The 11174-nt window shown below is 40.2% G+C and overlaps 1 protein-coding gene across 1 annotated transcript; it reads right to left on the bottom strand.

Annotated features, from left to right (window-relative positions):
- Window positions 1-5816: 5816 nt before the first annotated feature.
- On the bottom strand, window positions 5817-10619 carry LOC124133138 (E3 ubiquitin-protein ligase MARCHF1-like). Its single transcript, XM_046497395.2, has 4 exons — window positions 10252-10619; window positions 8095-8218; window positions 7696-7871; window positions 5817-6655 (listed from the first exon to the last, which is right to left on the bottom strand). Exons 1-4 carry the CDS (start codon window positions 10501-10503, stop codon window positions 6278-6280), a joined length of 930 nt encoding a protein of 309 aa, XP_046353351.1. The 5' UTR covers window positions 10504-10619; the 3' UTR covers window positions 5817-6277.
- Between the last annotated feature and the right edge of the window lie 555 nt (window positions 10620-11174).

Genomic DNA, 11174 nt, shown 5'->3' with positions numbered 1-11174 from the left:
GCAGAGAGTTAACTGACTTTAAAATTTAAATTCGAACTAGGCTGGAATTCCTGGGCTCGATCGTAGCACCACCAGTGGCAATTACCAGTTATGTCCCTTTTTTTTCCTCTCATATGGACCAATTAAATGCTACCTCTCATATCACTTGCATTTGCTTCAAACAAAATGGCGGCGCCCAGTCAAGACGATCTGATCGATAATCAATATCTATATTGTGATAAAACGGGTCTTACATCGTGAAGTGCATCAAATCACGTGAGCACCTTGATTAAAAACATGAAAAGATTTGGAAAATATCTGTTGACAAGGAGTTGGCGGTGCACATGCTTTACAAATCCTGCAATCGACCGAAATCTGCACGGCAGTTTACGAACCGGATTTCGATTCCGTTGCGCGATTTTGATTGGACTATGCCCAATCTCGTTTGTCCAGCAAAAAACTCCATAATACCAGCCTAGTTCGGCAAGGGTGGAAACTAGACTTTTATAGTCTCTTGCCTCGGGAAGATGGCCATTATGCTACTTCACCGCACCCAATAGACTGGAGTCGATAATTGATGATAACATAAAATAGATGTCTCTATTAAAGAATTCCTAATCATGAAACCATATAGTGCATTTTTTGTTTTATTTTTGAAATAGTCACTGCATGCTTACGATCAAACCAAAGAAATAATTCAATTAATTAATCAATTATATATCTTCAGGTTATCTATGATTTTGGAATAGACCCTCACACCGTCTTGGTACACGACAACACGCAGTTATGGATTTGATAGAGCGTGTATAATGTGCTACCTGTATGTACGGCCTTTTTCATTGATCACGCATTGAAAACTAGGTTCTTCATTCAATGATCGATCCCGCATGGCCTGAATTCTCTCTCGACTATAAAGGTGAAGCGTCACAATAATATCACTCAATTGACTAAATGGGCAAACCAAGGCGGTTAATTTTATACGTTTGACTTACGAAGGGGATCAAACTCGTTCCCTTGTGACCTACGAAGCGGCAAGGCTGAACTATCCCGTGTTACGATAATCGAATAGGCTGTTCAACACTGAATGAAATTTAACGTATTTACGAGTCGTATTTACACTCATGGGCTAGCCAGAGAAAATCTCATAGGGGGACTATGTGCACTGTCCAGTCGTGTGCGATTATACCAAGTGTGACACACTGACATTATGTCATTGGAAGCGGCGGTAGATTAGTATAAGAGCCGTGAAGATCCTGGTTAGAATAGGTCTTCAACAACCCATGCTTGCCGTAAGAGGCGACTAACGGGATCGGGTGGTCAGGCCCGTTGACTTGGTTGGTGCATGTCATCGTATCCTAATTGCGTGGATCGATGCTCGTGACGTCATAATTGGGCATAGGTTATCACATCTTAGATCGCCCTCTACCATAGATTTACGCGTATGGCTATTTACAATTATTTTATTAAATGACGGAAAGAAAATTAAGAAACGTACGTACACCAATATTGATCATTCAAACCGTTGTGTTTGCTTTATGTGTGTGTACATTCCTCAATATGTTTTTGTTGACATGATTAGTTTATGCTTTATTGACAACTAGCATCAAGTCAATATTATAACATCACATATATTTGTACAAGTATCACTTGTCCCCAACTTGATGCAAATAAAACTTTTTTCTATAAAAAAAATCTAGGGGGGCAATATCTCATTGCCAGTAGCGAGAGTGATATGCATCATGTAACTTGAATAGGTAGACATACAACGTGGCTTTGAATGACTTCAATCAACCTGCTGGGGCTGCCCATTAGCCAGAGACTAAGGCCCCTTTAAGAATATCTGCATGGCATCTATACACATCATTAGCGGCATTAATATAAAGAGTATTAAATATTCATTCATCATCAACGGTGAAGATAAAACATTGATAAATCAGAATGCGTCATACATAAAAATATTAAATCCAATATGTTAAAGAAACTGTCGTCATAAAATAATGGGTAAAAGACGGCCACTTTTATAGATATATTGATAGCCACTCAACCAATCACAGTTCAGTTGTGCGTGACGTCATCGATCTGGAGATCACTTCGGGGATAAATCAATGTATCGCATTGTATAGTCACACACAATAAAGGTTCGATTAGTCAATAGTCACTAATTTCAGATAGTGTCTCATGTAGACCCATGCCTATAATCAACAGTTACACGTTCAGGGCCCGTACCGTTCCTTTCAGTTGGGTGTGGCCTGAAAAGACACGGGTAACTTCACATTGTTTGGTCTGGGGACAGTGTACGCAATTTGTGAAAGGAACGCTATGTAAATCGTAAAACAGTTATTCAATTTATTTTATTATATTTTTCTGGTTTCGGATTTTTTATCTTGGCCCTCTATTACTTACAAGTCACCGTGATATAGCTGGGGTCAAATCAACATTCACTTAATCAGTCCCGTGCAACACATACATACATGTCATATCACAAGGTTGCCACACACACGCTCTTCACCATCACGCCATCGCCCTGCCGCGACACCGAACCCAAAACTTAACTGACAAGTTTTATTGACCCTTTTCGTTTATTTATTTGCAGTATTTATTGACAGTTTGCTCAGCTAAGTCTTTGTTTACCTTTTGTTTTCATCTTACAATTTTCTATATATTTCAATTATTTATTCAACTCCTCTTTTTAATTACTTTAACAATACCTACCATAAAACATTTTCTTAAATTCATTATTCCCCTTAGTGTGTATTCTGGGGTCAGGTTTGATACACTTATTACACCAGTTCTATCATCCTTTATGGCATTCGTCACCACTCGCCTCTTTCCGTAACCTGAAAAGAAGCTATTTGGCTTGTCCCGGAATAACTCGAGTTGGTCACGAATGCCCTGATGTTATAGTCAGCGCTCTGTACAGGTGAACTGATAAAACCAATGTCGGTGGCCCCTTTACGGAATTCGTTCGTTCGTTCGTTCGTCCGTCCGTCCGTCCGTCCGTTCATTCGTTCGTTCGTTCGTTCGTTCGACCGAACTTTAACCCAATCAGCTAATAATGAAAAAAATTGGTAAAAAGGGTTCGTTCGTTCGTTCGTTCGTTCGTTCGTTACCCAATCAGCTGATATGGTAAAGTTTGGTAAAAAAAGGTTCGTTCGTTCGTTTGTTCCTTCAACCCCACCTGATCCCGTCCACGAAAGCGAACTCTTCAGAAGTGGACGTGCAACCCCTAATACAATACTATAAGTACACGAACGAACGACTACGAGAGATCACGCAGTTTATAGCCTTGTTTACCGAGTATAAATCAAAATAAATACATGATGGAAAAATATATGCTACATAAACAAATCAATAATTGCCACGCAGTGTTAGATTATGGCCCGTGTCCAAATATAAACAAAGTCGTTGGTGGGAGCCCTTTCCGTGAGCTGTCTTCTAACGTTATAGTTCAGCCTTGATTGAGTGACTGTCATAGCGTGTGTATTGATATTGAGTGTGTACAACCTCGAGGTGCCGCTTTGACAAGGCGCCAACACCAGAATAATCTTTGGTTCTATAAAATGTTATTGAGCCGGAATGGACACATTGATCAGTGTCAATGACTATTTCCGTCTATTCTTTAGGCTGTCAACATGATTTGAATGTACTTCACCATATCAGATGATTGGGTCAAAGTGGAGGAGTGAGAATGATTTTACGCCGCTTTCGACAATAAGTTAGGCACATTGGCGGGATGCTTGTTAATTGGTTCGTTTCGATGCTCAGAATACCAATCACTGGATTGTCTGGTCCAGACTCGATTATTACCAGACCGCCGTCATATAGCTGGGATATTGCTGAGTGCGGCGTTAAACAACAAACAAACAAACAAACGGAGACTGGGCAGCAAGACAATAGCCTTCCTGCTATGTGCCCATGCACGGACTCGAATCCGTCTTCCATCGCAACATGGCTCCCTGTACTTGGATTCCCTAATAAAGTGATCTTTGGAACAACTGAATCCTCTTTATTCAGGAAACTCCTCTATCTGGTAGTAACACGTATCACGTTGCTGGTTCTGGCTGGTTCTGGCTGGTTTCTGAGTAGTTAAACGCCTGACATCGTACGTGCTTGGTCTGTGGAATGTGCAACAAAGCTCGATGATATTTCACTTGTTTCAGTAAATATAAATTGCGGGCAAAAGAAAATATACACATCAAGATTTGATTTGACCAAAACACTTCACCGAAACACCGGAAACTTAAGGTCCAAAACATAACTATGATACCCGTATAAAATACATCCCCATCGATTAACCATTTCTCGTTTGTTTCATTTTAGCCACCATCAAACGTGTGTATACTTTCCTGTGCCCGGCAGTTTACACGCCAAAGGGCATGACATTCAAAGTGCATTAGTGAGAGAGTGTTGTTTATCGCCGCTGTCATCATTATCCCAGCTATATCTCGATGGCCTGTAAATAATGGAGACTCCACAAGGCTAGTGACTAAAAGCATGAACACGATCCTCGTCATCAGGGGACGATGACACGCAATCAGCAAGGACAAAACCCGGATCCTCATATCACCGGGCACAAGTTTGAGGTACAGTAAACTACGGTTATAACGAACACGTTTACAACGAACTGACGGATATAACGAAATTAATTTTTTAGTCCCGACTATTTGCTGTAGTTATGCTGTATATATGCTTATAACGAATTACGGTTATAACGAACCAGAATTAGTAGTCCCTTTGAGCTCGTTATAACCGTAGTTTACTGTATCTATTTTGTCAAGATCTGTATGTTTGTATGCACTTTTGACTATTAGTTTCCAGTGTGAAAGTACGTAGAGGAAGTGGTGTGTAGGGGGAGTGAACAGCACATGATGTCATCATGTAGAGACATACACGCGTTTACAGAGCCAAATATACAGTTTGAGATCATTTTAGAGCAATAAACGGAACACAGGTGTTGTATCATACACATAGACAAAATGCCAAATTTCAAAACATTTTGTACAAAGTGGCCATAAGTATCAAAATTAAGAATATCGCGAAAAAAACATGTGTTGAGTCCCACTGCCAACAACACATCTAACAAATGTAATATTCTGAACAAAAATGGCCCTCAAGACTTTTCAGCTTTCAGTATGGCCGAAGTGCAAAGATCAAAATCTAAAATATCGCAAAATACGGAAGTCATTCGTGGAGCCCCTATTCCTAACTACATGTACATAATTTAATTACCTTTTGAACAAACGGAGTAATGGCCAAATATTATGGTCGTTGTTTATCGTACAATAAGACACTGCAGTGACATTTCAAACCATGAGAAGCGCATTCTTATAAGAGATATGAACATCATGTACAGTCTCCTTAAGGATGTTGACAAAAAATATTTACCCAAATTTAAATCATGATTCCCTGAATAGAATCTGACCTCGGAAATGTCGGGCATGTCCAATTTACTAAAAGGGGAGTTAGGTTTGGTATTTCCCACATATTCCTACAATCCTCGCGTCGATCATCTGTACCTTTTCTCATCATACCCATTGTCATTTCTCTCCAGCTTCTGAGTACGATCGTTCAGCCATTGCGTTCATCTGTGCTGTCCAGCTACATCTATGGGGTACAACTCACTAGACACTTCCCTCTCAAAAATAACGTCGACCTATTTACGACGTCATCACGTTGCGAGCGCATGTTCGAACCTCCAGAAATGACGTCAGGATATAACAATGTTATATCGTGAAATAAACCACGCTTTGTTCTTTATTATTCTTTGCGATTTATCGCGTAGCTATCTTATAAAGGAGGGTAAACTACAGTCCCGAACACAAGCAATAACGAACAAATGACATGTGTAACAGCGCGTTTATTACAGTCTATCTCAGTGAAGAGAGCAGTAGATGACAACTTAGAAATTTTCATTATGATTACCTGCGCCGTGTAAGAAGTTTGAAAATATCCTTTCATACCAATTTTGAGGTCTAACAACAATTGAATGAAGTTTCTGAAACATATTAACAGCCAAGTTATTGCACACCTGGCCTGAATTCGAAGTTGAACTTTTAATACAAGGATCGAGAGTTACAAAACTACCAATATGCCCTCTCGTTATCTCTTTTCCGACAGAATTTAGTAACATGGAAACTACACGGAACCTCTACAGTTAACCACTACAATGTACAACCATCTGATTATTGAAAAAAAAAAAAAAGCATATCAAGTTATTTACAAAAGAATTACATGTGTACTTGATCAAAATATATCACCATCGTAAAGTACTTCTTTCCAGTTGAACACACTTAACATTCTAAACATACTGAGTATACATTCCGAGTGCGCTCTCTTGCTGAGCGAGGCGATTGGCAAAGGCGTAGAACCGTTGTCTTCGCCGGAAGTAGCTGCCTTCAAGTGCCAGCCAGACCAACAGCACCCCAACGGTCAAGGTCGCGCAGAACAGAAGGAAGGACAAGCAAATGGAAAACGTTATGTAGGAGTCCATCCGGGCTTGACCGGTGCTCCAAGGGTCAAGGTCAATGCGGTGGAACTCTCGCTCTGTGCTGACGGTGAGGATGCCCGTCGCCGACGTCGTAATGACGAGGAAGAGAGAGAGGGAACCTAGGAACGCCCTTTTGCGACGAGTCATTGGCCGGAGTTGGGAATATTGCTGATATACTGCTTCTATCCGCTGCAACAAATATAATTTGAGTGAGTGAATTGGCATCTTCCCGAGGCAAGGGAGTTAACTGACTATTAAAGTCCAGTTTCCACCCTTGCCGAACTAGGCTGGTATTATGGAGTTACATTTTGTCTGGACTAACGAAGCTATGCATAGTCCAATCAAAATCGCGCACCGAAATCAAAATCCGGTTCGTAAACTGTCGTGCAGATTTCGATCGATTGCAGGATTTGCAAAGCATGTGCACCGCCAACTCGTTGTCAGCAGATATTTTCCAAATCTTTTCATGTTTTTAATCAAGGTGCCCACGTGATTTGATGCATTTCGCGATGTAAGACCCTTTTTATCACAATATAGATCTTGATTATCGATCTGATCGTCCTGACTGAGCGCCACCATTGTGTGTGAAGCAAACGCAAGTGATACGAGAGGTGGAATCTGATTGGTCCATAGGAGAGGCTTAGAAGGGACATAATTGGTAATAGCCACTGGTGGCGCAACGATCGAGCCCAGTAATTCCAGCCTAGTTCGGCAAGGGTTGTAACTGGACTTTTAAAGTCAGTTAACTCCTTTGCCTCGGGAAGATGGTGAATTGGGTTTAACGTCGCTTTTAAAATTATTCCAGTTGTATCACGACGTGTCAGCTTAATGTGGGAGGAGGTCTCAGACGTTCACTTCGGTGAAACCCACGAGCACGGGTATGGTGCTGAGAAACCTATAAACATAATCGGGGCGAACCGGGATTCGAACCCACAGTCATAGGTTTTTGGCGTGCTAATCGCGGTGCCTTAGACGACTGGGCCACCTGTGCCCCCAATATTAATTTGAAAATGAATTGGTGGATATGCTGAGACTTAAGTTTTAGTTTGGCAGAGAAATCGTATAACAGGTACATTTCTAAATTTACATGGAACTGATCAGTACAGTTTGTTTATTTGTTGTTTAACGCCGCACTCAGCAATATTCTATATGACGGCGAACGGTAAATAATCGAGTCTGGATCAGACAATTCAGTGATTGATGTCATAAGCGTCGATTAGCCATCTTACCCTCTGTTGTCTTTCCATGGACGTTGTCCTTGGCGGAGGGGACACACTAGGGAAGACAACTCCGCATAGCTCGCACTTGTTGTTGCGCTTGTAGGTGACCCACTGTATGAGGCAGGACCTGTGCACAGACTCCAGCCCACCTCGACAGTCACATGATGTTGCCGTCATGGGTTCTCCTGAATCACATGTCATATACTACTCAAAAGAAGTTAAGGAAGTTTAAGGGTGTTAATTTAAGATTTTCTTATATATTCTGCCGCTTGATGTCATTTTAGGACCAGGAACAGTTTCCAACAATTAGGGACCGGTCATTTATTGTGGGGGGTGGGAGGATTTTTTTATAATTCAATATAATCTCGAGGGGAAATCAAAGAATTCTTTACTGCCCCTTATATTTACCTGTTTCCTTTTGAGAGAGTTGGCATATTCTGCAGACAATGGATTCGTTGGAACTAGCGGGGCTGATGTCGACGCTGTCTGGTCCCGTCACCCTCAACAACGGTCCATTGGAGGTAGTGTCGCTCTGTAAACAGCGAGTGCGTGAGTGAGTGAGTGTGTATTCCAGTTATATCACGGCGTGTCAGCTTAATGTGGAAGCAAAGCCAAGTGATGTAGGTCTTATGACAGCGGGGGATACCACAAATGGACACCACACTAAGATTCATAAGGAGATTCAAGCTACAACTTGTGATATGATATGTATGTCTGAGTGAGTGAGTGTCAGTGAAAGCTGCATCAATAATTATGCAAATTAAGGGATCTTGGCAAAATTTAAATGAATCCGAAAATAACTTACTTTGCTGGTGGGTGCCCTTTTAAAAAATTGAATGAGGTTTGTACGGAAGCCTTTTAGGGCCATTTGTTTATTTTTTCATTTTTGCTACTGGGGCGGTAAAGGTCCCACCCAGTCCACCCCAAAAGACAAAATGTTGAAATGTTCTCACTGTTCACTAAAACATAATACCTGCACGGATGTAGGTGATTTTGAAACAGATGAACAATGAAAAAAGCAGCAAATTAAGCATTTGATTAAATAATAATCCCCGGGGTTTTATATAACATCCCATGGATATTTGTTATATAAGATGTTATAATATCCCCGGGATTATATTAATGGAACTTCCGTTCATATTGTAACATATGAATGTTTCTCGCTAGAAATTTATTTTGCATTTGAACACAATGTAATGAAATGTAAAATCAAATGACAAATGTTTTCTCTTTATTCCTGGGGATCGAATATCTGTAGCCCATTTAGTGTACCACTATGCTACAGGGGCGCTGAGAAATCATAATGCTGTTGAGAAAGTCTTTTTTTCAAGTACTGTACGCCAACAACAGATATTTTACTCCCGTTTCCTAAGGTTCATGGAAAGTTGTCTGAAACATAAAAATGTTGATAAAAGTTTCCTTTTCTGTTTATAAGTTAGATAAAACACTTACCCTCGTGTTTTATGAGATTAAAAATCCGAATCTATGACGGAACTACAAGAGTTACCTCCCCGACAAATATCTCCCCTTTATCGTCTAGCCTGAAAACAAACAGTTGACTTCCTATTTACGTTAGTTCTACACTGACACGGCACAATAATGACAGATGGTCATTATGGAGTAATCTTGTCGTTTGTTATTATCTCGAAAATGTTTCGCAAATCGTGAAAATATCTCCTTTCCCCCGACAATCGAGGAGAGAAACATGGTATTTCACTGTGCACAGGGAATATCCATCTTTATTGGAATAAAACTAATGCCGGTAAAAGCAGTTACCTGATTGTAGAGAATTCAGTTGTTCAACAGACACTATTTAATCACCACTTAGTATCAAATATCTATCTTTCAATAATTTAGATCATCTTGGTGTGTTTCTTGTTAAAACGAAACAAAATACAATTACTTTTGCAAGAAAAAATTAAACATACACTTTATAGAAATAAACAATACACATATTTTATCATGTGCATTTCCTTTTTAAATCAATAAATATATACTAGTACACTGTATAATTAAAATTCAATTGTCTAAATCGATTTTAGAAGTTAAAACTGTTGGGAAACGCTAATGGTTTTGCACTTCGACATATATATATATGTGTAGATTTTAAGCTATCGACTCCATAGTGATATGGATCGCTATCGGGATTAACAATATTTCTGAAGTGAGATCTGTTTATGCGTTCTTCGTGTTTTCGAAGGGTAAATTTGAATCACACAGTTTAACAAAATGAAATGGCATTTTTTTAACGTGAAGCAGATTATTTGTTTGGAAAATATCTGTGACAAATTATTCCGCCAGTTTGGATTAAGCCGATAAAATAAACCTACGACAGGTATGGAGCTATCTTAGAATTACGACATTTTTACGATATTTTAAGGCTACGATAGTTTTGAGAATGGGCTGCAGCAGTCTACGATTTCCTAACGATAACTTTTTGGGCTAATATCGTTTCGAAAATCTTGATCCAGAATCGGACAAATGGAACACGAGAGCGATGTTGATCTGTCCTCGTTAAAACGATTACGATGGACCCTGAATTGTCAAAATGCCCTCTTCTCCTACCAGCTGTGCCGAGTCTGCAGCGGCGTCCGAGCATGATGGCTCTTCTTGTGCCTCACGACTCCCAAGTGGTGTCTCCAAGGATGTCTCCTGCTCTTCCTCCCCGTGAGTACTCGCTACCTGTGTGGGTACGTCAGTCGCTGATGTTGTGCCGTTTAGTGTAGTTAACTCAATCTCAAGGTGTGGCCCATTCCCCCCACTTTCAGCGGTACAAGTTTCGCCGGCATCTTGAACAATAGTACCTTCTGTTGCCATCTTGACTCGAAATCAAATAATGAATACAATTGTCAAGATAATTATTACACGCAGTCTATGAGCGCAGTCAAATTGCGTGCAACAGCTAGAGCCAAGGCTTTCATTTAGGTGTGACGAAATCCTCTATGACGTCAAACGTTTATGACGTCACATCGCCCTTATATCAGTAACATAGTTCATGTTTATGTTTTACATAGTTCTGACATCCGCATGCGTTTGGTTCGGCAAAAAAGCAGGTTCATTCGTTTAGTAAAGAAATTGTAAGTTATTCCATGGCATTTGATTGGAGGGCCAAACAATATTATTGCGTTAATATTGTTTATGATTCCCTAAAACCTGAAGAAAATAAGGCCACGCCCACTAACGGACTGATTGGCTGAGTGATGGGGTTTGTGTTGTATTATTGCGCAGGGCCCCACAGTGATGTAGTGCTGAGATCGATTTGTGGAACGGGGCCTTGATTGATGTTCAGATTTCTTATTGCCGTTTAGTTTTGTTATATTAATTATTAAATTAGCAATTTGTTCGTTGTTATTGTTGATGTATTAATTTATAAGAATTGACTTCAGCATAATATTGCGTTTCCGCTGTCCGCTAATTTTTCTCCCGCACGCCCTGCATTTTCATTCCGACTGAACCAAAACAGGTATTCCTATCTACATTTTCCCCGC

This window comes from Haliotis rufescens, unplaced genomic scaffold (assembly GCF_023055435.1).
Source record: "Haliotis rufescens isolate VD_foot unplaced genomic scaffold, xgHalRufe1.0.p SCAF_23, whole genome shotgun sequence".
Classification (NCBI taxonomy): domain Eukaryota; kingdom Metazoa; phylum Mollusca; class Gastropoda; order Lepetellida; family Haliotidae; genus Haliotis; species Haliotis rufescens.
Note: the sequence above shows the minus strand (reverse complement) of the source record. Positions and strands in the feature narration are given on the sequence as shown.